This window comes from Plasmodium falciparum (assembly GCF_000002765.6).
Source record: "Plasmodium falciparum 3D7 genome assembly, chromosome: 12".
Taxonomy (NCBI): Eukaryota; Apicomplexa; class Aconoidasida; order Haemosporida; family Plasmodiidae; genus Plasmodium; species Plasmodium falciparum.
In genome coordinates, this window is record NC_037284.1 from 505,001 (window position 1) to 532,500 (window position 27,500).

The following is a 27,500-nucleotide window of genomic DNA, read 5'->3' on the forward strand; positions in this document are numbered from 1 at the left end:
CTTTTATATAATAAAATTTATCCATATATATTTATATAATATATATATATATACATATAATGAAAAATTGCTTTTTTTATATATTAAAGATATGTAAAAAGTTTATATATATATATATATATATATATATTTTAATTAAAAGAAGAAATGAATTTCATTTTTATATTTTAATTAAAGGAAAAATAATTAACATTTTATTGTTAATTGTATATCACTAATCGTTAATCTCTATAATAAGAGATTTTAATATACAAAAAGAATTAAATAGAAAAATATAAAAAAAAAAAAAAAAAAAAAAAATAAATAAAATAAATAAATAGAGAGAGAATATAAGTTTATAAAAATGTCAAGGAGGGTAAATTATTATGAAGTTTTAGGTGTCCCTCAAGATGCTGATTTAACAGTTATTAAAAAGTCATACAGAACATTGGCTATGAAATGGCATCCAGGTAAATAAAAAAAAAAAAATATATATATATATAAATATATGTATATATATATGTAATATATATGTTTATCTCGTATGTGATTTTTTTTGGTGTTTCATAAAAAATATGAATAAATAAAGATATATATATATATATATGTTTTTTTTTTTTTTTTTATGTAATTGTTTTTTATTGTTTTCACATATAAGAATAATAATATTATATTTAATTTTACATAATATTTTTGTCTTGATAGATAAGAACCCTAATAATAAAGCTGAGGCTACTGAAAGATTTAAGCAAATTTCTGAGGCTTATGAAGTATTATCTGACCCAAAGAGACGAAGAAAATATGATTGTAAGGATATATATATATGTGATAGTTTTTATTTTTATCATTTTATGACGCTGAATTTATAAAATATATTCATTTAAAAATTATATTAACACATACACATATATATATATATATATATATATATATATATATATATATTTTTATTTATTTATTTGTTTTATTTTTTTATAGTGTATGGAACGGATGAGAATTATATGGCTGATGAGAATGACGAATTTTCCAACTTTCATAAAAATTTTGGATTTAATGATGCACAGAGAATATTTGAAATGTTTTTTGGTGACTCATCACCTTTTGGTAATGATTCATTTTTTAGTGATGTAATGGGTTCATCATTTGTTGATAAAAGAAGAGGTAGAGTTCCTAGATCGAATGATCCATTTGACAATTTTTTTGGTTCTTCATTTAATGTATCCTTTGGTTCATCTTTTGACAGTAAGTGTTAATATAAAAGTGTATATTAAAAAAATAAAATAAAATAAAATATGAACAATAATTATTTTGTTATATTTATTTAGGGAATATATTCCCAAATATTTTATGCATTAAATTCAATCATATATATAAATATATATACATATATATATATGTACATATTTATTTTTTTTTTTAGATTTCATGGATGGGGGATCATGCTTTACATCAGTCGAAACCTCCACATCCAATGGAGGGAAATTTAAAAACAGGGTAGTAAAAACATCTACATCTAAAAGTACCTCCATAATAAATGGTAAAAGAGTTACAAGAATTGAAACAGTGAAAACCTTACCAAATGGAACTGTTGAAAGGACAGTTACTGAAAGGGAAGAAGATGACAGAGGAAATATTAACATAAGACAATTACCAGCTCATGAATTAAGAAGAAACAAAAGATAAATAGCAACATATATATATATATATATATTATGTATATATGTGTGTATTTTAATTTATAATTATTTTTATTATATTTACCCAATTGATTTATCACTTTTATTTATTATTATGGTTCCTCCCAGAATAAAAAATAAAAAATAAAAAAAAATAAAAAAAAAATAAAAAAAAAAAATAAAAAAATTTAAAATAAAAATATATATTACTATATTATTATTATTCAATTTTTTTTTTTTTTTTTTTTTATACTATATTATATAAATATATACATACATACATATATATATATATATATGTATATATTTTCTAATTTAAAATTTATTTTTATAAAATACCATTTTTCGAAGTCTATATTAATTATATCTTTTTCCAGTGTATTCATTTTATAATTTTTTTCAAAGACAAAAAATAAAAATTATATATATATATAAATATATATATATATATTATATAAATAGCAATTTGGGGAAAATAAATAATACTTATATTCACATGTATATGTTATGATTTATTTTTTTTTTATTATATTAATATTTCTTCATTCTTTCATATTATTTTTTTTTTTTTTTTTTAAATCATTGATTGTATATATGTTTACATTATTTTGTAATAAAATAATTAGTACACATATATGTATATTTATATATATATATATATATATATATATCTATATATATATACATATTTATACATGTTTAATGAAAAATATTAACATATTCGTAAAAATTAATACCTTTTATAACCATATGATTAATTTTAGGAAATGTATAATTTCTTCCTTTTTTTTTTTATGAAATTGTCTATATAAAAAATTATGATGGAATATGTTTATTGAATTATAAAGTTATGAGAACAACATATGGGTGAAGAAAAATATATAAATATAAAAATATATACATATATATATATATATATATATATATATATATAAAATATATATCATATGAAAAAATCAGTGGGGACAAAAAAAAAGAATAAAAAAAAAGAATAAGGTAACATAAACATATACATGAAAAATAATTTCGTTTTTATAAAAAAACTAAAAAGAAATAATAAAAGAAACGTATAATCACTAAGATATATCACATGTTTTATAAGTTGTTATACTTATTAAACATTACATTAATTTTTTTTTTTCTTTCTTTCTTTCAATATTTATAAAAATTTTCATAGTAATTTTTCTTATACTTTTGTAACATTTGTGAGAATGGTTCCTTTTTTTCGCTTACATTTTCTTCTTGTTCATTCTGTGCAGTCTTTTCATTTTTATCTTTTTCCTTCTTTGATTCATAGAAAAAATATTTGTAATAATTAAGAGAAGGATATCTATTTATCATAACTTTTATGATTGCCTGTGCTCTTAAATCATTTAATTGTATATATCTATGAATTAATTCATCTAATAAAAATTGTAAGGGGTCCATTAAAGGAATGAGATCATCCTTTTCAGGTTTTTTATCATATGGATATAAGGCCATTCTTCTAGCTATACATATTGATTTAAATATTTGTATTTGTTGTTTTCTTGTTGTCATATTAATTTTTCTAGGTAATATTAACCCATTTTCACCTATAAAATGATGTAATAAATGTGTATATCTCCATATAAATGGACTTTTTATATTTAATATTTTTCTTTTATTAAATGATGGATTCCAATATTTTTCATCTTTATCATGGCATTCCATTTGTTGTTCTTTTACATCATTATCCATATTTAAATTAAAATGTTTATTATATTCTTCTGAATAAGGATTATATAATTTATATTGTTCCTTTAATGATTTTTTTATAGCTCTTCTTTGTTTTTTTAATTCAACAATACTTGCCATTTTTGAATATTCATTAAATTCATATAAAATTTCTTGTTTTAAATTATCTACATCTTTGAATGGATTCCAATATGGATCAATGTATATATCTTTATAACTTAAATTAGAAACATGTTTTTTTTTCTTATTAATTCTTTCAAATATATTTCTTGTTATTTTTAATTCTTCTCTATTTAATTCTTCAATAATAGGAGAGTTATCATATTCTACACTTTCCTTATCAACTTTTTTTTTCATTCTATATAATTCTTCTAAGCATTCATCAAATAAAGCATTGCAAGAATTTTCCTTAGAAACTTTCACATCTTCTAAGGTTTTATTTAATAACATTTTTTCATTATTATCAGTCGTTTTTTTTTCTATAGGTCCCTTGGTCTGCTCATTTATGTACCCTCTCATAAATACAAGTTTATTATTACAACCTAGGGGAAATAGCCTCAACGTGTTTTTTAAATTATTTTTTCTTAACAAAACAATCATTTTTATGGGAATATGAAATGAATATAATATTCAACATCCATGTTTTACAACATGAAAATGTGCACATATATATATATATATATATTATATGTGTAGATTTATGTATATATTTATATGTAAAGGATAAAATTATTTTATATAAAAAATTATAGAAAGTTTATTTTATACATATATATATATATATATAATATAACTTTATTTTTTCACTCTATTATTTTTCATCCTTTATGTTAGAACAGTGGAATCTTAAAAAATTAACATAAGACGATAATATTATTCAAATAAAATATATCAAAAAAAAAAAAAAATAAATAAAAACTACATATATTATATATATATATATATATATATATATATATACTTATAATACAATAAGGATATGAAATTAATATTTTAAATTTTCTTATAAGATATACATTAATAAAATATATATAATATTATAAATAAAAGGTATACAAAATAAACATACATATATAATTGTATAAATATATATTAATACATTTTTATGTATATTCTATTATTTGACAATGATCATGGTTTAATCTTTTTAAGGCTATATAGAGTTATCTCTTTTTTTTATTTTTTTTTTATTTTTTGAAAATTTTTATATTATGATGAGCTATTTAAAAAAAAAAAAAAAAAAAAAAAAAAAAAAAAAAAATACATATATATATATATATATATATATATATATAATATGTACATTTAAGCCTTTTAGTATTTATATCCTTTATTTTTTTTTTTAATAAATATGACTTGTATTAAACAAATATAATAAACCCATTAAAATTTTTTCTTTTTTCTTTTTTTTTTGTATATTAATTATCCCATAAATTTCTATTTGTTAAAACATGTTATATTTTTTTTTATAAAATACTTTATCTTTTTATTTTTTTAATTATTATTTGGATATTCTCATATAAGTAAACATTTTAAATTTTTTACACGATATAAAAAATTATAGTAAAAATGTAAAACTGCACAAGGGAAATAAAAAATGAACCATTTTTTATCAAGTTTTTTTTTTTTTTTTTTTTTTTTTTTTTGAAAACAAAAAAAGAAAGTTATTAAGAATTTTTTAAATTGAAATATATATATATATATATATATATATATATATATATAAATATTATCAAAATAATTCTTCATTTTAAAGAAAAAAGTATAGTACTAATAAAAACTTATTAAGAAATATAGTGAGACATTATTTGCATAAATTTATACATATGTATATTATTACCTATACTTTTATTTTGTGATCCTGTTCACATTTTTTTTTTTTTTTTTTTTTTTTTTTTTTTTTTTTTTGCTTGAAGATCAATAAAAAAGCAACTTGTTATTTTCAAACATTATGGGAACAGAGAAAGAAGATGATGAACAAGATATTGTGAATAGGAGTAATGATTTAAAAAAGAAAAAGGAAAATAATAAATGTGATAATATGAGTAATGATATAAGTGATTCTATAAGTAATAATATAAGTGATAGTATAAGTACTAACATAAGTAATAACATATCTAATAACATATCTAATAACATATCTAATAACTTATCTAATAACATATCTAATAACATATCTAATAACTTATCTAATAACATATCTAATAACACATCTAATAACACATCTCATAACATATCTCATAACATATGTCATAATATAAGTCAAAATAATCATGATATTATTAAAAAGGTACATATAAAAAATTTGAACATTATGAATACACATAAGGATAATAATTATAAATATAAAAACAATGGATTGAATATTTATAATAAAAAAAAGAAAGATTATAATGGGGATGAAAATTTAAAAATAAATACAAGAGAATCATATGACATATTTTATTCTTATTTAAAGTTATCAGAAAAAAAAAGCTTAAAACAATCAGATATGATAAAAGATAATATGTCTGAGCAAGATTTTTTTATAAATGTGTTTTCACAAAAATTAAAAAAACATAATATAGATTTAATTATGATAAATAATAAATTATATATATATATAAAATTTAGTCAAGATATTGATCATTTAATACCTTATTTTAAAAGAGAATTTTTTTTTAAAACATTGATAGGAAATAATATTATATTATTACTAGCCAAAAAATATGAAGTAACAGAAGTTTTAATAAAAAGTCTATATTTAAAAGAAACTATACAGAAATTTTTTACAAGCAATTTTACGATTGAAGATTTTCTTGTTCATAATAATTTTATGAACAAATATGAAATATATAGAAATATAGTTATTAATAATTTTTTTCCTATTCAAATGAATAACAAAAATGGTGATCATAAAAAAAAAAAAATAAATAATAATAATAATAATAAAAAGAAATATATTGATCATGAAGATATAAATAATTTTGTGGAATATGTTCATGATCTTGAAGAAAATCAAAAATATTCATCACTTCCATTTGAAAAAAAATGTTATAAAGAAAATATAAAATGCATGAAAAATTTTGAAAAATCTCACAATATGAATAAAATACAATATGTTGAAGATTTTCAAAAGGAAAATACAGAAAATGGAAAAATTTTATATTTGAAAGAAAAAAAAGGAATAAATAAATATAACAATGAAAAGGATATGATGTGTAATCATTCAGCATTCGACAATAATATGGTACAGAATAATAATGTGTTAGATAACAATATGTGTAATAAAAAAAATATTAAAAAAAAAATGAAAAAGAATAATGTTATCAAATTTATGGTTGATAATTATGTAATTAATGATGTTTCAAATAAAATGAACCATCATAATGAATCCCTTCAAGAAAATAATAATTATTCTGTATTACAAATACCAAATAACAACAAACAAATTAATAATAATATTAGAGCTAATGTAATATTAAATAATGAATTCAATTTGGATGTGCAAAAATTTAGAAATACAGAAGAAACGATGAATAAAATAGAATCCAATAAAAACGATAAAGAAGAAAGGTTACAATTTGAAAAGGAAAAAAAACAAATATTAAAAAGAGAAAAGAAACTTCGAGAAAATCAAGAAAAAAAAAGGAAACAAAATCAAGAAAAAGAGAATAAGAAACAAGAAAAAATTATCAAAAAAAAAGAACTTTTAATACTGGAAAAAGAAATACGAAAGAAATTGAAAGAAGAAAAAAAATTAAAAGAAAAAGAAGAAAAGAAAAAGGAAAAAGAAAAATTTTTAAAAAATGAAAAAGAAATTAAAAAAAAAATCAAGGAAGATAAAAAAAGACAAAAAGAAGAATTTCTAAGAAAAATTAAAGAAGAAAAAAAAAAATTAAAAGAAGAAAAAAAAAAATTAAAACAAGAAATTATAAATAGTATAAAAGAGGAAAGGAAAAAATTTAAAGAACTCAAATCCAAATTTAAAAAAATTAGTAAAAAGGATAACCATTTAAATAAAGATAAGAAAAAAACAAAACAAAACAAAATAGATAAATCTAATCAATCAAATATGAATAAAAAAGAATATAATAATAATGATAAAAAAAAAGACGATATTAATTATCAATTCTTAACAGATCAAATAAATAATAATACAGTAGATAAAAAAAAAAGAAAAAAAACTCATGATATCTCATTAAGTATAAAAAAAAAAAAGAAATGTACTAAAAATAATTTATTATTAAATTCTATTAATGATATAAAAAGTGATTCATTATCATTTATCAGCACCTTTCCCACATTCAATAATATCGAAAAAGAACAAGAGGATAGGAATGAAATAAATGATATCTTAAAATTAATTGAAATTAAAAAAGTTGTAAATACACAAGAGAAGAATGATTACATCGAATGTTTACATAAATCGAAGTCAAAAAATGTAAAGAGGAATAAAGATAAAATAAAACAAAATCAATTATTATCAAAAGGAAATAATAAAATTATTACAAAAAATGGTGAACATATGAATGATCAAAGTGATCCATTGAATCAAATCAATTCTGATTTATTAAATATTGATGATTTTTTAATTAATAATATGAACACAATAATAAAAAAATATAAAAAAGGTGATACGTCAAATGTAGATATGTCAAATGTAGATATGTCAAATGTAGATATTTCAAATGTAGATTTTTCAAATAAAGACATTTCAAATAAAGACATTTCATATGTAGACATTTCAAAAAAAAATGTTGTTCATACAAACAATTCATTACATAATATAGATAATATTCATTACAATAAAAATATGAACAATTCAGAAAGACATAACGAAAGTGAAATAAATGAATTAATATTAAAAGGCCTGAAAAGTTTTGGAGATATAAAAAATTTAAAAAGTTTACAAAAGATTTTAAGAATAAAAGAATCAAAAGGTAAAAACAAAATAGAAACAGTCGTACATATACCTAATAACGTTATTGAAAGAAGTGTTGCAAAAAAAATTGTTTTGAATAAACATGAAGGTATAAAAAATAAAGATGGTGTAAAAGAAAAAGTGAAAACAAAAAAAAAAATTTCTTTATTTGGAATAGTAAAACCAGAAGATATAATAAAAAGAGGTATAAATAATGTGTATCATAATATTGAAGATAATCAAAAGTTATATACAGATGTTCTAATTATAGGTGCAGGCATATCAGGATTAGCTGCTTCGTATTACTTAAATAAATGTAATGCTAAATTTTTAGTTATTGAAGGTAGAAATCGTATAGGAGGTAGAGCTTTTTCAACCATATTACCAGAAAGAATTATAAATAATAAAGTTTTACCAGAAACAGTTGTTGATTTAGGTGCAAATTATTTACATTGTTGTGATAATGCAGATTTAACTAACGATAAAAAAGGAAAGACAAAACATGAGTTCGCAAATTGTACGGAATTCAATAATGAGAAATCTATGCGAAAGGAAGATGATATCGACTATGAAGATAATTTTATTTGGAATATGAAAAAAAAAAAAACAAAAAAAAAAAAATATAAAGTCATAGTTAAGAAACGTAAATATAATTATAATAAAGATAATGGTAATGATAAAAATAAAATGGGGAACTTTTCAATATATGATGTACAAAAAGAATATGTAACAAATATCAATTTATTTAAGGAAGAATATTCAAAATTGATTAATGATTTTGCATACCTTCCTTATTTTGAATATCTTAATAATTCCTTACAGAGTGAACATAATCAGGATGATGAAAATAAAACGGGTGATAAGAATAAAATTTCTGGTGGGAATAAAAACATTTATAGATACCTTAATTCTAATAAGAATATATCGTGTAACTCGAATATATATAATAATCAAAGATATTACAGTGATGAGGATTATTTTTATAGTAGACGTATAAAAAATAGGAGAAAAATAAAATTGAGAAATAACATGCTCTTTATGATAAAAAATAATATTGATAATATACGTAATTATTTTAAAATATATAATAAAGAAAAAAAAGATAATATATTAAATTTCTTTAAAAGTTTAGATGAAGATATCCATTTTTATAATAATTTAAGTGATAGTTGTGTACACACATCTTCTGTGCTGTATCCAAAAAATAATTGTACAAACAAATCAAATAAATTATTAAAAATATTATCGTTTAATAAAGATACTAGAAGGAGAAGAGAGTATGATAAATCGGTTACACAACTAGCCGAAAAATTAAAGCCAAGAGTTTCTTTAGTTTGTGGAAAGGATAACTGGGAGTCAACCTTTTATGCACATTGGTATAATAATGAAAATGGAAAAAAAATAAAAAGTTTTAAAATTTATAGAGTGAATTTGTTATGTGATAAAATAAGAGTAAGAGCTGCTCGAAAAATGAGAAATTTTTTATTTATTGGTGATAGTTGTAATGATGAATATCAAAAAGATATAAAAAGTGAGGATCAGCAAAAGTCCAATAATAATTATGTAAGTGACGATACTAATGAAAAAGATAGTGATTATTTCTATAATAATGATATATTAAAAGAAGATAAACAAATTAATAATAATATTCTTATTGATGATACGTACCATAAAGAAATATTATTTAATAATAATCATGTGAAGAATATTAAGCCAAATGAAAATAATATAATTCGTAATGAAAATTTTGAAGCAAGTGTTTTATATAATAATAAAGATGATATGAAATTAGAAAATGAAGAAAATGGAAAAAATGCAGAAAATGGAAAAAATGAAGAAAATGGAGAGAATGGAAAAAATGCAGAAAATGGAAAAAATGAACAAAATGAACAAAATGGAAAAAATGGAAAAAATGAAGAAAATGAAGAGAATGGAAAAAATGAAGAGAATGGAAAAAATGAAGAGAATGGAAAAAATGGAAAAAATGAACAAAATAAAAATAATGAGAAAACATCAAAGAAACATATAATTAGCTCAAAAAAGAAAATGTCCAAAGTTGATATGAACAATATTTTAAGTTATGATAATCATGCTATAATTTATAATAATTATTATGATTATGGTGATTTATATAATAAAGTTGTAAGAAATGTATCATCTACTAATAGAAATATTGATGATGAAGAGAGAAAAGAAAAAAAAAAAAAAGAAGATATATCAAAAACCGAATTATATTACAATAATAAAAAAAGAAGGAGTATGTGGGATTTATTAATGGAATGTACAGAAGAAATATTTACCGAGATGAATATAAATGAAGAAAATTTTACAATGGAAGAATGGAAAATGTTAATGGTAACATTACAATCAAGATATGGTTATGGAAGTGATCTAAGAGAAACATCTATTGCTATGTCAAGATTGCCATTTTCAAATTATCTAGATATTGATATGTGTCCAAAATATGGTAGTAATAATTATATATTAAAAAATATAAAATATTATGATAAGATTAAAAAAAATGAACAAACACCTTATATTAGTTCATTTAAAGATTTAAATACTTCAGATAAAATTGTTGTTGATGGTTGGAAATGGCTAATTAATTATTTATCTGAGGAGGTTCAAAATAAGATATTCTTAAATACAGTGGCTGAATTGGTATATATAAAAGATAAACATCAAGATAAAAAGATATATCATTTGGATAATGATAATTGTCAGATTAATAAGCAAAAGTCTTCATCCTTTTTAAATACTAAAAAAAAAAATAATAATAATAATAATAATAATAATAATATAGAAAGTGTTGAAAATAATTCTATAAATAGTGATCACGTAATAAACCAAGATAATAATAGTTTTGTACCACAAAATGAAGTATCAAGTAAGAATAAAAAAAAATATATAAATGAGAATTTTTTAATAAACAATGTAATTAAAGATGATTATAAATTAGGAGAAAATAATGAAGATGATTATAAAGTTATGATTAAATGTAAATGTTATGATACTAAGTTTAAAAATATTAATAAACATTTCCATGGTACATCAGATTTAAATAATTGTAATTATAAAAATGTAACTATTTATGCAAAATATGTAATAGTAGCTTTACCTCTTGGATGTTTAATAGAAAATGATAAAAAAAGGAAATTAAAAACATGCTTAAAATTTGAACCTGAATTACATCCATTAAAATTAAGAGCATTACAAAATTATAAAATGGGAAATCATAATAAAATTATATTAAGATTTTATCCATATAATTTTACATGGCCATTTGATAGTTTGCAAATAAATTGTATTGATCAAAAATTTCAATTTTTAAATTTACATGCTTATGGAAAAATTGGATGTATATTAGTTCATTGTTTCCCACCTTGGTCATGCACATATGGATATATTAAAAAAGAACATTATATAATTAATGAATGCTTATATACATTAAATAAAATGTTTGAAAAAAGTGGGAAAAAATTACCAATATTAGTTGATTATATTATAACAAAATGGCAAGATGATAATTTCTCTTTTGGTTCCTATGCATATCCATATATAAATTGTAATGATAATGATTTAATATATTTAAGATCACCTCATCCAATCAATAATCCAAGGGTAGTTTTCTGTGGTGAATATTTATCCAAAAGCTATTTCCAGTGTGTTGATGGTGCTTATGATACAGGCATACGTGCAGCTGAAGATATTGCACATATTGGATTACATTTAAAAAATAATGATACTAAAAATTATAAAACCGATGTTTATATATTTCCACAAAATAAATGTCCTTTTACAAATATACCATTACCACCTATAAAAAAAAAATTCTTGGGTTTTTATATAACAGATGGAAGTGATGAGGCGTTAACAGATTATGAAAGTTCATCGGACGAAAATATGAATACAAATGTTGATATAAATATTGATATAAATAGTAATACAAATATTGATATAAATAATAATACAAATAGTAATACAAGTAGTAATAATAATAATACTAATAAGTATAATTATTGTAATAATAATATTCCTATATCTGTTATGAAAAAGGAATATGAATTCTTACTATATTCTTTGCAGTCCATACAAAATATATTCAGATTTTTGAAAAAGCAAAATACACATAAAAATTTTAAACAGGATAAAAATATTAACCATATAAAGAATGAAACTGATGCATTAAAATGTAGTAGTTATAAAAAAGAAATCAAATCTAATACATACGAATCATTTACAAACAATTCTTTAATTAATTTTGAAGATAAGAAAAGTAACGATGTTAAGAGTAATATCAGTACTTTATTATTAAATCTATATGAATATAATAATAAAAGTACAGATCAAATACATTATTTTGATCGAATTAAATCTATTGATAGTTATAAAAGCAAGTATAAAAATGGTTCATATTTATTGGAATTACACTCAAAAGATAGTGAAAATGATAGTAATAAAAATGATGCAAATAATATTTGCACAATTGAGACTTTTAATAATGTTGACAAGAATAATAAGGGCGATCATATTAATGATGTTCATAATGATGTTTATAATGATGTTTATAATGACAAATATACTTCTAATTATAATATAGAAACCTATTCCCATATAACAAATAACCATTTTGAATATATTAATAACATTTCTAATTTATATATAAATAAATATATGATAAAATTGAACGATGCTGTATTTTATAATTATAACGAAATCGAAAATACTATATTAAATAAACAACATAATGCTGAGTACAATAAATCCTATTTTGTATTATTGCAGACTTTTTCAAATATATTTAAGAAATATTCCGATTTTACTTATTTTATACAAAAGGAGTTATTTTTAAAGATACAAGCAATGAAGCATATTCTTTTTAACGATAATAATTTTCAGTCTTTACAAGATATGAATGTTGTATTATCACAAGCAGAACACAAAAATGATCATATTGTTTCTCATAATAATCATATGAATGATGTGGATAGAAAAAAAGCATATGAACAAAATACAGATATAATAAATGAGGATGATAAAGAAATATCATATTTTCATGAGAAAATGGAAGAAGTGAATAATATGAATAAAATGAAATTATCTTTAAATTTAATAAAGTCAAATATGGTAGGTAATAATAATGATGATGATAATAATAATAATAATGGTCATATACAAAAGAGCAATATTAGTACAGATGAATTAGATATAAATAAGATTAATTTAAATAGTAAAACAAAAAATAATAATATAACTAATAAGAAGGATGTAATGATTCAAACAAATTTGAATATATATAATAATATTGATTTACAAAATAAAATAAAAAACATATATATTAATAACCGAAAAATATGTTATTTAAATGATTATTTAAAATATGTATTAATCCATCTATCAATTAGTAAAAATATATTAGATGAACAAATTATGAGTTCAAATAATAATAAATGGAATTCTTGTGGTTTTCTTTTTTTTCTATGTTATATTTTACAATATATATTAAAACATTTAAAATATGATTTGTTTAATAGTACTGTTAATACTAAGGTAGTTATCCAATTATTATGTGATTATATTTATTATCTTATTTTTTGTAAACATGATATTTTATGTTATAAGTGTATGAACGGAGGAGAACTAAATATGTGTGATTCTTATAACTGCAACAATTCATGGCACACCTATTGCTTAAGTTCGAGTGAACATAACATGAATAATAAGAATGACAAATTTTGGTTATGTCCTAGTTGTTCAAATATTGATATATCTAAACATGTTCAGGTAATAAAAAAAAAAAATAAATAAAATAAAAAAAAAAAAATATAAAAAAAAAAATAAAAAAAAAAAAAATAAAAAAATAATAAAATAATAAATTATATTTTTCAAATGTTATAGTATTTTTATTTATACATGTATTTATATAGAAACAAATAAATAAATAAATAAATAAATAAATAAATAAATATATATATATATGTATATATATTTATATATTATTTTATTTTTGTAGAGAGGTTGTTATAATCAAAATGAGATTATGGAAAATTACTGGAAGAGAAGAATTTATATTTATAAAATAAAATTCTTCTTATCAAGAACAAGAAAGATAAGAAAGAGATTAGATTTATTGAAAGCTCACTTATCAAGAAGTGTTGCTTAACTTTTTATTTTTTACTATATATATATATATATATGTTATATATTAAAACATTTTTAAATTCATATGTATGGGATTATTAATTTATATTTCCAATTCAAAAAAATTTTATAACAAAATAAATTAAAATTTTTCTTTTTTTTTTTTTTTTTTTTTTTTTTTTATTTATTTATTTATATCTTTGTCTTGTTTTTAAAAAAATATATATAATTATTCTACATTTCAGATATTTCCAATATATATGTTTTATTTTTCAATTCATATATGTAATATTATTAATGTTGCTTTATATTTTTTACATATATGTGTCTAATACATTATTAATTACATCACAATTTATTAATACTAATTCATATGTCTCATTTATTAAGAATATTAGTAAAAAAAAATTTAATATATAATTCATTCATTGTTAATAATTTGCTTTTATAACTTTTTGATTTGTTGATGTTAATATATACATGTATTAGAAGTGAAATTAATATATATATATATATATATAATATATATATATATTATACATATATTTATTAATAGTGTCTATTTTATTTATCCTTTGAAAACTTTTTTTTCTAAAATGAAAAAAAAAAAAAAAAAAAAAAAACACAATAAAGAATTTATATATATAATTTATTTTTAAGAAAAAAAATGTACACATGAAAATAGTGAAATTAAAAAAAAAAAAATAAAAAAATCAAATGTCTCTTATTTTTAAGTTCATACTATTATATTTTTGCACTATACAAAAATTAACAAGTTATATTTTTCAATATTTAAATATATTTAATACCATATTAAATATTCATATAAAAAAAAAAAAAAATTACATATATATTATATATATATATGTTATATATCACTTTTTAATTTCGTCTTGATTTTAAGGAGAGTATTTAAGATTATTTAAATTTTTGTATCATCAGAATTTTATTTTGTTATATTATTTTAAAATAAAACACAAAATTAATATATGTATTATATATGTGTATATTTTAAATTAGTAAAGGAATACATATAATATATATTATATATATAATATACAATATATATAAATATAATATATTTATTCATTTTTTTTTTTTTTTTTTTTTCAAATAAATTTAAATAAAATATATTATTTTAAAACGTATGTGTGAATAAAGAGATATACACCCCTCTCATTAAAAAAAAAATAAAATAAAAAAAAAAAAAAAATATATATATATATATATAATATTTAAAATGATGAATGTGTTAATGCGAAAATAAATTTGAAAAGAATTCTTTTATATATATATAATATTATTATTTTGTATTATGTTTTAATATAATAAGAGATACAATGAAATTATGAATTATATACATATGTATTATATTTATTCATTATACTTTTTATATGTTTTATTTTTATACATATATATATTTCATGAAGTTTTTTTAAATATTAATTCGATATCATTATTAACTATAATATAAAACGTATGAGAAAAAATTATGGTTATATATATATATATATATATATTATATATTATATATATGTTTTTATGTACATATTTTTCTCCTTCATACTTTTATCTTTTAGAATATAAGATTTTTTTTTCTTATTATTATATTCTGTATTATAAATATTATTTACTTTATTTATATAAATTCATATTTACATAAGTATATAATTTTATTACATAAATATTTATATGATAAAATAGTATATATTTCTTATATATTGGGATAGTACTTTTAACTAAATAGAAAAAAAAAAAAAAAATAGAGCCACACAATATATATATATATATATAAAATTAAAAAATATGTATGTAATTTATTAAAGACGAAAAAATATATAATACAAGTATTTTATATATATTTATATTATGAGTTAGATTAATTTATATTATGTTCCTTATTTTTGAGATAAAAATAATTTAGACATATATATATTATTCCCAATTTGAAATAAGAAAATTATCATATATATATATTCCTAATTTATTCTAAAAAGTAATATCTATTCATATATAATATTACATCATTTCATAATGTGTTATTAAAATTATTATATTGTATTATAATAAATCCCTATTTTTATTTTTAACATATATATATATATATATATATATATATGTATATTTTTATTGTATGATATTGTATTATTAACATATTTATGTATATATATATATATATATATATTTATTTATTTATTTATTTTTGCTGTTTACTGAAATATCATATACATATTTTAATATTAATATAAGTTAAAATTAAGAGGATAAAAAATGATAGGAATACAAGAAGGTAGAGCATTTTTTAATCCTACGAGAAATCCTAATAATAGACCAGAGAATAATATTAGAATAGAAGAGAATTTACCAAGTCTTAATGAAGTATATAATTATTTTCAAGATTTTTTATCGAGATATTCTTCAAATACATTAAAAGAAGGAAATTTGAAAAGAACCTTATTTGAGAATGTTAAGAATAATAATTTTACATTAGATTTAAAATTAGATGATATATATAAACAACAAACAGTTTTTGAAAATAATGAAATAAGTGCAACACCTCGATCAGAAAGGAAAATGAAGAAACCAGAAAATTATTCAGCAATATTAGCTAGGGCATTATCTGAAAGACCCCTTACATATTTACCTACTATTGAAAGAGTTTGTTATGAAGTTTGTGAAACAGCTAATATTTTAAACGATGAAGATGAACATTTGAATTATATACAAATCAATTTATTAAATACATTTATTAGACCAACCCCTATAAGAGGACTTTTAGCAGCTACACAAGAAAGATTTGTGGTTGTTCCTGGAATAATTGTTCAAGCTAGTAAACCACAACATAAAATGAGAAAAATCACTTTACAATGTCGTTATTGTGATCATAAAATGTCTATTGATGTACCTTTATGGAGAGATAAACCACAACTACCTCCTTATTGTAGATATTCTTCTACCATGAAATCTTCTATGGGATTAGGTAATGCTATGGATAGTCAATTAGGATGTAATGGTGTTTTAGAACCATATGTTATACTACCAAATGAATGTACTTTTGTTGATATTCAATCTTTAAAAATGCAAGAATTACCTGAAGCTGTACCAACTGGAGATATGCCTAGACACCTACAATTGAATGTTACGAGATATTTATGTGAAAAAATGATACCAGGAGATCGAGTTTATGTTCATGGTGTTTTGACGTCTTATAACCCTAACCCTAGACCTACCAGAGCAGATGGAACTAATTTTTCTTATTTACACGTTTTAGGATTTCAAAAATATGATGATATGTCAGGAAACGATTTAAATTTTGATGTAGAAGAAAGAAATGAATTAACATTATTAGCTGCTGAACATAATATACATGAAAAAATATTTAAATCCATTGCCCCCGAATTATATGGAATGGATGAAGTAAAAAAGGCTTGTGCATGTTTATTATTTGGTGGTACTAGAAAAAGAATTGGTGAGGAAACGAAAATTAGAGGAGATATTAATATGTTAATGTTAGGTGATCCATCTGTTGCTAAATCACAAATATTAAAATTTGTAAATAGATGCGCACCTGTTTCGGTTTATACTTCTGGTAAAGGTAGTAGTGCCGCAGGATTAACAGCAGCTGTTATGAGAGATAGTCAAGGAGTCTTTTCTTTAGAAGGTGGAGCTATGGTTTTAGCAGATGGTGGCGTTGTATGCATTGATGAATTTGATAAAATGAGAGATGATGATGTAGTCGCTATTCATGAAGCTATGGAACAACAAACCATTTCTATTTCTAAAGCAGGTATAACGACTATGTTAAATACAAGATGTTCAGTTATTGCTGCTGCTAATCCATCATTTGGTTCGTATGATGATTCTCAAGATACTACTTATCAACACGATTTTAAAACAACCATATTATCAAGATTTGATATCATTTTCTTATTAAGAAATAAACAAGATGTAGAAAAAGATACTTTGTTATGTAACCACATCGTAGCCTTACATGCATCAAAACATAAATCACAAGAAGGAGAAATCCCATTATCCAAACTTACAAGATATATTCAATATGCTAAAAGAGAAATTGCACCCTTATTATCAAAGGAAGCAAGGGATTCATTAAGAAACTTTTACGTACAAACAAGAGCTGAATATAGAGGAGATAGAAGATCAGTAACTAAAAAAATACCTATCACTTTAAGACAATTGGAATCGTTAATTCGATTAGCAGAAAGGTAAAAAAAAAAAAATAATAATAATAAATAATATATATATATATATTTTTTTTTTTTTGAGAATTTGGATAAATGTTCGTGAAATAAATAATTAGGATTACATGTGTACATATAAAATACTTACATATATATTTATATTTATTTATTTATTTATTTTTCCTTTTTACAGTTTTGCTAAAATGGAATTGTCTCAGTTTGCTACAGATAAACATGTTCAAATGTCCATTGATTTATTTTCTGCTTCAACTGCTGAAACAGCAAAGCAATGTTTGATTTTTGAAACAATGTCTCCATTAGAACAAAAAGCTGTCAAGGTATATATATAAAAAAAAAAAAATCCTCCAAAAAAAATAGATATACATAATTATTTCATAGGAACATATATATATATATATATATATATATATATTTATCCATTGTGTATAATTTGATAAATGTTTTAATATGACTTATATTTTTTAATTTTATTATTTTATATATTTTTTGTGTAACAATTAAAATAATGATTTTTATAATACGTGCAATATTTTTATTATTTTTTTTTTTATTAGCAAGCGGAAGATGCAATATTAGGTAGACTTGGAAAAGGACAAAGAGCTTCAAGAGTTAATTTATTTAGGGAACTACAATTAAGAGGTTTTGACAGATCAGCATTATCAAAGTAATTAAAAAAAAAAATATATATATATATATTTATTTATTTATTCATATTCTCTTTTTTTTTAATATCTTTTACTTTATATATACCTAATTTTTTTTCAGAGCTTTGGCCATATTAATTAAAAAGGGTGAACTCCAAGAAAGAGGAGATCGTTCAGTCAGACGTACATAAAAGTGTTAACCTAATCTTTAGTTTTTAAACAATATTATAAATGTATTTTATTTTTTTCTGTTAAAGGTTTTTTTTTTTTTCTTTTCTTTTTAAGTTTTGTCCATATAATATATCAATGTACATATATATTTTATAAATTATATGTATATGTCTATATGTACTTATATTTTATTTTTTCTCAAGTTGAAATTCCATTTTTTTATGGATATTTTCTCTTGAATTTCGTGTACCATATTTTTAAATAGTTATAATAATAAATATACGTTTTCTTTTATTTTAATATGATAAATTATATGTACTTAAAATATATTATAATTTTTTTTTTATTCTTTCTATATAATATATATATATATATATATATATAAATGTTACCTTAAAAATAACTGCACACAAAAATAAATACCTTATTAAAAAAAAAAATATATTTTTTTTTCTTAAAAATGTAAAAATAGAAAAGAATTAAATTAGTTTATTTTATTACATTTATTTAGGGATATAAAAAGTTTCTGATTTTATTTTCATTTAAGAAAAAATAAAAAGAAATTGTCATTATATGAACATTATTATATGTTATATTATTATCATTTTTATCATTTTTTAATGCAATTTAAGCATTTTATTTGAATTCTATAGAATATTTTTACATACATTTTGATAATAACATATTATATAAATAAAATATAAATTAGTCAATGTACATCTTTTATACAATATAGAAAAATATAATATATATATATATATATATATATATAGATATAGATATAATATAAATATATAATATATAATATATAATATAGTTCAATATACATGCCATAGTATTATATTATAAATATATAAATTAAATATTTATAAATAAATACACAAATATCCAAATAAAAATATTTTATTTATATAATAATATATTCATAATTATTATTATAATTACAATTATATATATATATATAATATTATATATAATATGCGAAATATTATATAATGAAAAAAAAGAAACAGAAAAAAAAAAAAAAAATAAAGAACATTTTTTTATAAATAACTTTTTGCATGTTTCAACATAAATAAAAATAAATATATATTATATATATATATATAAATATTACAAATATAAAAATTAATTCGTGCGAAAATAAATATATATGTCATATATTTATATATATATATATATATATATATATATATATATTTATATAAATTTTAATATTTTTTATATTTTGGCCCCATTGAAAAAAAAGAAAAATAAAATTGCGTAATTAAGAAATACTTCTTTTTGTGATTTTCATTTTTAATAAGAAAATATACGTAACAATAAAATATTGCAAAAAAAAAAAAAAAAAAAAAAAAAAAAAAAAATTAATAAAATATAAATTTAAGGAAATTATATAATAAAATAAATTTACATTAAAATTAAAAAGAAGAAAAAAACATTAAAATTATATTATAATTAAAAAACAAAAATTATTATATATAATACATAAATATTAATTTTTACGCTTTGTTAAAACAAAACATTTACGTATTTTTTTTTTTATACGAAATTCTATATATAATAGTTTTTATTTTTTAATAAAGGTTTATATTTTTCTTTTAACCTTTGAATTCCAAATTTATATATTAAAATTATATATTCTTATTTAAATCAAAATGCAAATTTTTGTCAAAACATTAACTGGTAAGGATTAAAAATATTATAAACACATATATATATATATATATATAATATATTATATATTAAAATTATATATTCATTTTGTATAATATATATATATATATATATATATATATATATATATATATATATTTAGTTTTGTTATTATTTATTTATATACTATAAATAAATATGTTTTCCTTTGAGTATGTGTACTTTATATAAATATATATTGTTTTTTATAAAGTTTGAAAATTTTTATAAGCATTAAAAAATTCCATTATTCGAAATATACATATATATATAGTATATGCTTTGTTATCTGTTTCTTATGGAAGTTCATATGTATATTATTGTTTTCGTATGAATGACTATATATATATATATATATATATTGTTTAAAGAATATATTAATATACATTTTAATATATAAATTATATATCTTTGCGTGTGCACTTGATTACCATATTTGTTTATATATTTTTCCATTTTTTAAATAATTATTTATAATTATATATAATTTTATTGCTTTTTCTTTTTTTTTCTTAAGGAAAAACTATAACCCTTGACGTCGAGCCATCTGACACCATAGAGAATGTTAAGGCAAAGATTCAAGATAAAGAAGGAATTCCACCTGACCAACAAAGATTAATATTTGCAGGAAAACAATTAGAAGATGGAAGAACTTTATCAGATTATAACATTCAAAAGGAATCTACATTACACTTAGTGTTAAGATTAAGAGGTGGTATGCAAATTTTTGTCAAAACATTAACAGGAAAAACAATAACTCTTGACGTCGAGCCATCTGACACCATTGAAAATGTTAAGGCAAAGATTCAAGATAAAGAAGGAATTCCACCTGACCAACAAAGATTAATATTTGCAGGAAAACAATTAGAAGATGGAAGAACTTTATCAGATTATAACATTCAAAAGGAATCTACATTACACTTAGTGTTAAGATTAAGAGGTGGTATGCAAATTTTTGTCAAAACATTAACAGGAAAAACAATAACTCTTGACGTCGAGCCATCTGACACCATTGAAAATGTTAAGGCAAAGATTCAAGATAAAGAAGGAATTCCACCTGACCAACAAAGATTAATATTTGCAGGAAAACAATTAGAAGATGGAAGAACTTTATCAGATTATAACATTCAAAAGGAATCTACATTACACTTAGTGTTAAGATTAAGAGGTGGTATGCAAATTTTTGTCAAAACATTAACAGGAAAAACAATAACTCTTGACGTCGAGCCATCTGACACCATTGAAAATGTTAAGGCAAAAATTCAAGATAAAGAAGGAATTCCACCTGACCAACAAAGATTAATATTTGCTGGAAAACAATTAGAAGATGGAAGAACTTTATCAGATTACAATATTCAAAAGGAATCCACTCTACACTTAGTATTAAGATTAAGAGGTGGTATGCAAATTTTTGTCAAAACATTAACAGGAAAAACAATAACTCTTGACGTCGAGCCATCTGACACCATTGAAAATGTTAAGGCAAAGATTCAAGATAAAGAAGGAATTCCACCTGACCAACAAAGATTAATATTTGCAGGAAAACAATTAGAAGATGGTAGAACCCTATCAGATTACAATATTCAAAAGGAATCCACTCTACACTTAGTGTTAAGATTAAGAGGTGGTTTTTAATTATTTATTTATTTTTTTTTTTTTTCTCTTTTCCTTTTTTTCTTTATCTTGTTTTTTTTTTTTTTTTTTAAGTCTATCTTAATATAGTATGTATATACTCTATTATGTAATTTAATTAAGTTTTTTTATTAAAAAATTTATTAGTTTGTGTTGTGCGCGCACATACTGTTATGAATTAAAATTTTTTTTTTTTTTTTTTTTTTTAAAACTTGGCCCCATCATTTGGCATGTGCTATAATAATAATATATAGTTTTTCCTATTAAAATATTTACACGTATAAATATTTTGTAATATATGATTATGTATTTATTATTAATAAACATCTCTGATACTCCTTTTATGTGCTTTTTTATTTTATTATTTTTTTAATATAAATACGAATGAATAAAAAAATAATTAAATATATATATATATATAATTGTTAGGGATCATACATATAAATTTCAAATTATAAATAATATTTAATAAAATGGTATTTATTATAAATATTTCATATAACTTAGAATAATTTCAATTTATTATTTTCATTTAATGACAGCCATGATAAATCTGTAAATAATTGTTGAAACTTTCGGATATATTATAAAATATTATACTAATAGGAATAATTTTTTAAATAAATTGCATAAAAATAGTATAATATTAAAACAAAGTCACTTTCCAAAAAAATAAAAAATAAATAAATAAATAAATAAATAATACAATCTTAAGGTAAAGAAAATACATATATATATATATATATATATATAAATAATAATATAAATAGATATATATATATATATATATATCAAAATGAAAGATGTAAATATATAAACATTAAATAATATGTATCTTGATGTCTAATTAAGATAATATCTAAGTAGAAAATATTTATGATCCAAAATTTTCTTTTACATTTTTTTTGTACTTCAATATGTACAAAAATATACAACGTAAAAAAAAAAAAAAAAGAAAAGAAAAAATTGTGAAGAAAAATTAAATAAAAATAATATGTATTATATATACATATATATATATATATATATATATATATATATATATTATGAAGGCTTAAAAATATAATATTTAAATATATATAAAAAATATTAAAAAAAAAAAGATAAGGCAAATATATCATATTTATAAATATTATTAAAAATAAACACTCAAAAATTGAAATAAAAAAACAAGCAAAATTTTTACCACATGTACATTTTAAACATATAAAATGTTAATATAAATTTTTAATTCTTAATAGTCATATATTTTCTTCTATATATAACCTTTGGTACTATTTCATCTAAGAATAAATTTAAAAGAGCCCAAAATATAGCTAATAAATATTGCCACCATAACAAACATGTTGTATTCAAAATAGAAGTAATACCAGGTATACATGTTGAAAGAAATGTTAAAGTTGCAGATATACTACATGCTAAATGCATCCACATGTTTCTATTAAATACTTTATAGAAAGGTTCCCAACTTCTTACTGTATAAGCTCTAAGCATTTCACACCAAACAGCTGATATAAATGCCATTGTTCTACCACGTTTTGAACCTTTTGCCGTGACATCTTCAAAACCTTTTTTTAATATTCCCTCAAGTTCATCATTGTATCCATCAGACGTTTTATTATCCTTTGGCCTACACCATCCATTTTCATCAAGTGTTAAATCACCACTACAACCATCTTGCATTCTTAATCTTAATTCTGGGTGGACAATATCAGATAATGGATTAATGTTTTCTACTTTTCCTTTAGCTGCTCCCCAAAAGTTAACTGCTTCATTATTTTGTGGATCCCAAAAACTAACATTCGTTACCCATCCAACATAATCGGTAGATATCCTATATTCATAACTACTACAGAAATATTTATACTCATGGTATACATTTGCATCATTTACATCTACCAAATTAACAGTTTTACACAAATTGTGAATGCCATTCAAGTTATAAAAACCTGTACATATATACAATGAAAAAGCCAATGATAACAAGACACATAATGCTTCAAAAATGGTATGTGGTAAAATTCCATAAAACCACCAACGTTTCGTCATAATTGGTTGCTTTTTAGGTCTAGGTGGAGTTTTCATATTATCATCATTTGGTGGTTCTCTTGATAAGGCAACAGCTGGACATCCATCTGTCATTAAATTCAAAAACAATATTTGTAAGGCTTCTAATGGAAAAGGCATTTGTGCAACAATAGCAACAGATAAGTAAATTATTTCACCAATATTTGTTCCAAGCAAGAAACATACAAATTTTTGAATATTTGAGAAAATAGTTCTTCCTACATCTATTGCACTAACAACTGTACAAAAGTTGTCATCAATTAAAATCATTTCAGATGCTCCTTTAGCTACTTCTGTTCCATTAATACCCATAGCAACACCTATATCTGCAGCCTTCAATGCAGGTGCATCATTAACTCCATCTCCTGTCATAGCAACTAAATATCCTTTTCTCTTTAAAGATTGAACAATTGTTATTTTATCTTCCGGTTGTGCTCTTGAATATATTAAAATTTTATCAGTAAATTCATCTAATTGATCATTTGGTAAAATTGGTTCATTTGGATTTTTATTAATATGTAATTCTGAACATTCTATAGCTAAAGAATTAATATCTTCTACTTGTTCAGATTTCTCTTCTATCAAACCTATTAATTTTCCAATAGCAACCGCAGTAGGTTTTTGATCCCCTGTAATCATAATAACTTTAACTTGTGCTTCTCTACATGTTTGTATAGCTTCTTTTACTCCAGGTCTTGGGGGATCAAATGATGCAACATAACCCATAGGTATAAAACCACCATTTTCATCATAATTAACATATTTTAATCTTTCATCTGCATCTTCTAATTTTTTCAATTCTTCAATATTTTGATCCGTTAGTGGCTTAATACATATGGATAAAACTCTTAAAGCTTTTTGTGATAATTCCAAATTCTTTTTTATTAATACATTTCTTTCTTCTTGTGTTATTGTACTATTCCATGAAACTTGTACTTTTTTCATAGATGTTTCTTCTAATAAATGGGTACTTCTATCAAGTAATCTATCAGGTGCACCTTTGATCAAAGCAACATGTGTATATACTTTACCAGGTTTATCTAAATATACATTCTCGAAAACATTTACTGTTTTTAATTTATAAAAAGTGATTTTCATTTTTCTTGATGAATTAAATGTAACTTCTAAATCATCTAATCTTTGAAAATTATCCAAATAAGATTTGTGATTTGGATTATTAATAAAACTATATCCTACTTTAGCAGCAGCAACAACAATTGGTCCTTCACTCATATTACCATGTATTCCCCATTTTAAAGTTTTGGGATCTCTTGATAATGTAGTATCATATGAATTTAAATAAGCAGCAAACATTAATGACCTCGTTTTGTCTACAATAACAGATTTGTTTGAAGGATTACCATAATTATACAAAACTTTATCATATGATGTGTTTTGATTCTTTGCTATCACAATCTCTTTCTTTTTTTCGCTAGTTAATTCATTAGAATCAAATAAACCACCACATGGTTCAAAACCTTTTGTTGGATAAAAATCAAATGTTTTCGTTAATTTGTTATTTTCATCACTTAAGGAAGAATTTTTACAAATGGTAACTGCATTAATTGCTGTCATTTTTCCTTCAGTTAATGTACCGGTTTTATCAGAACATATGACTGAACAGCATCCTAAAGTTTCAACAGCTGGTAGTTTTCTTACATTTGCATTTTTTTTAACCATATCTTTAGCTCCTGCTGATAAGGTGATAGTAACAACCATAGGTAAACCTTCTGGAATGGAAGATACAGCAAAACCTACACCAATAATAATAATAACAAAGGTTGGATCTTTATCTGCATGTGCTGGATCTCTATATTTAATAATAACAGCTAAGCTGATAATAACAACTAATACAATAATAGCTATTAAACCAATTAAACCACCTAATTTATTTAATGCTACTTGAAGAGGTGTTAATTTACTTCCTTTACTGCTTTTTTTTAATTGGGATGCAATTTTTCCTACTTGTGTATCTAAACCTGTGGATATAACAATACCTTTACCAGAACCGCTAGTTACAGATGTGGTAGCAAAACATAAATTCGTTGCAAAAGGTGTAGACAAATTATCTGCTACAATGGTTTTTTTAATATCTTCTGATTCTCCTGTTAATAAACTTTCATTCGTTTTAAGTTCAATAACATCAAATAATCTCAAATCAGCTGAAATAGAATCACCAGTATTAATAAGAACAACATCACCAACAACAACTTCTCGAGACGGTATAACTACCTTCTGACCATTTCTTAACACAGTACATTGTGGTGAAGCCATTTCAGCTAATTTGCCTATAGCATCACCTGATGATTTTTCCATATAGGTTGCTAAGCAAGCATTCAAGGTAACTATACTTATAATAGCGACTCCTTCAACAACTTCATTTAATGCAAGACTAGCTACAGCAGCAACTAACAATAACAAAACAACAGGACTACAATATTGTGATAAAAATATTAACCATACAGGTACCACTTCATCTTTTTCAATAAAGTTTTCTCCATATTTGTCTCTATTTATTTTTACTTGTTCAGAATTTAAACCAGTATTTATACTTTCTAAACCAAATTCTTTACATAAATTTTCAATACTTTCAGATGCATAATAATTATATCCTATAGATTTAGGTGATTCTTCTACTTTTACAATAGAATTATTG

The 27,500-nt window shown here is 20.7% G+C and overlaps 6 protein-coding genes across 6 annotated transcripts in view; 4 read left to right on the forward strand and 2 right to left on the reverse strand.

Annotated features, from left to right (window-relative positions):
• Positions 1–343: 343 nt before the first annotated feature.
• PF3D7_1211400 (heat shock protein DNAJ homologue Pfj4) lies at positions 344–1,662 on the forward strand (the record flags this gene model as incomplete). The annotated part of the gene is made up of 4 exons (XM_001350486.1): positions 344–449; positions 685–786; positions 958–1,221; positions 1,400–1,662. 4 exons carry the CDS (start codon positions 344–346, stop codon positions 1,660–1,662), a joined length of 735 nt encoding a protein of 244 aa, XP_001350522.1.
• A 1,145-nt stretch (positions 1,663–2,807) lies between these two features.
• On the reverse strand, positions 2,808–3,971 carry PF3D7_1211500 (mitochondrial ribosomal protein S18 precursor, putative; the record flags this gene model as incomplete). Its single annotated transcript, XM_001350487.1, has 1 exon — positions 2,808–3,971. The coding sequence occupies one exon, from the start codon at positions 3,969–3,971 to the stop codon at positions 2,808–2,810; it is 1,164 nt and encodes a 387-aa protein (XP_001350523.1).
• A 1,351-nt stretch (positions 3,972–5,322) lies between these two features.
• Positions 5,323–14,437, forward strand: PF3D7_1211600 (lysine-specific histone demethylase 1, putative; the record flags this gene model as incomplete). Its single annotated transcript, XM_001350488.1, has 2 exons — positions 5,323–14,058; positions 14,288–14,437. The coding sequence occupies 2 exons, from the start codon at positions 5,323–5,325 to the stop codon at positions 14,435–14,437; spliced, it is 8,886 nt and encodes a 2,961-aa protein (XP_001350524.1).
• Positions 14,438–16,686: 2,249 nt separating this feature from the next.
• On the forward strand, positions 16,687–19,470 carry PF3D7_1211700 (DNA replication licensing factor MCM5, putative; the record flags this gene model as incomplete). Its single annotated transcript, XM_001350489.1, has 4 exons — positions 16,687–18,638; positions 18,808–18,952; positions 19,190–19,299; positions 19,401–19,470. 4 exons carry the CDS (start codon positions 16,687–16,689, stop codon positions 19,468–19,470), a joined length of 2,277 nt encoding a protein of 758 aa, XP_001350525.1.
• A 1,638-nt stretch (positions 19,471–21,108) lies between these two features.
• Positions 21,109–22,780, forward strand: PF3D7_1211800 (polyubiquitin; the record flags this gene model as incomplete). Its single annotated transcript, XM_001350490.1, has 2 exons — positions 21,109–21,136; positions 21,663–22,780. The coding sequence occupies 2 exons, from the start codon at positions 21,109–21,111 to the stop codon at positions 22,778–22,780; spliced, it is 1,146 nt and encodes a 381-aa protein (XP_001350526.1).
• A 1,224-nt stretch (positions 22,781–24,004) lies between these two features.
• Positions 24,005–27,500, reverse strand: part of PF3D7_1211900 (non-SERCA-type Ca2+ -transporting P-ATPase) — a gene marked incomplete at both ends in the record, with an annotated part of 3,795 nt that continues 299 nt past the window's right edge. The window contains one exon of the mRNA XM_024473386.1: positions 24,005–27,500. This exon is cut by the window's right edge and continues 299 nt beyond it. Coding sequence (XP_024329152.1) covers positions 24,005–27,500 — 3,496 coding nt within the window.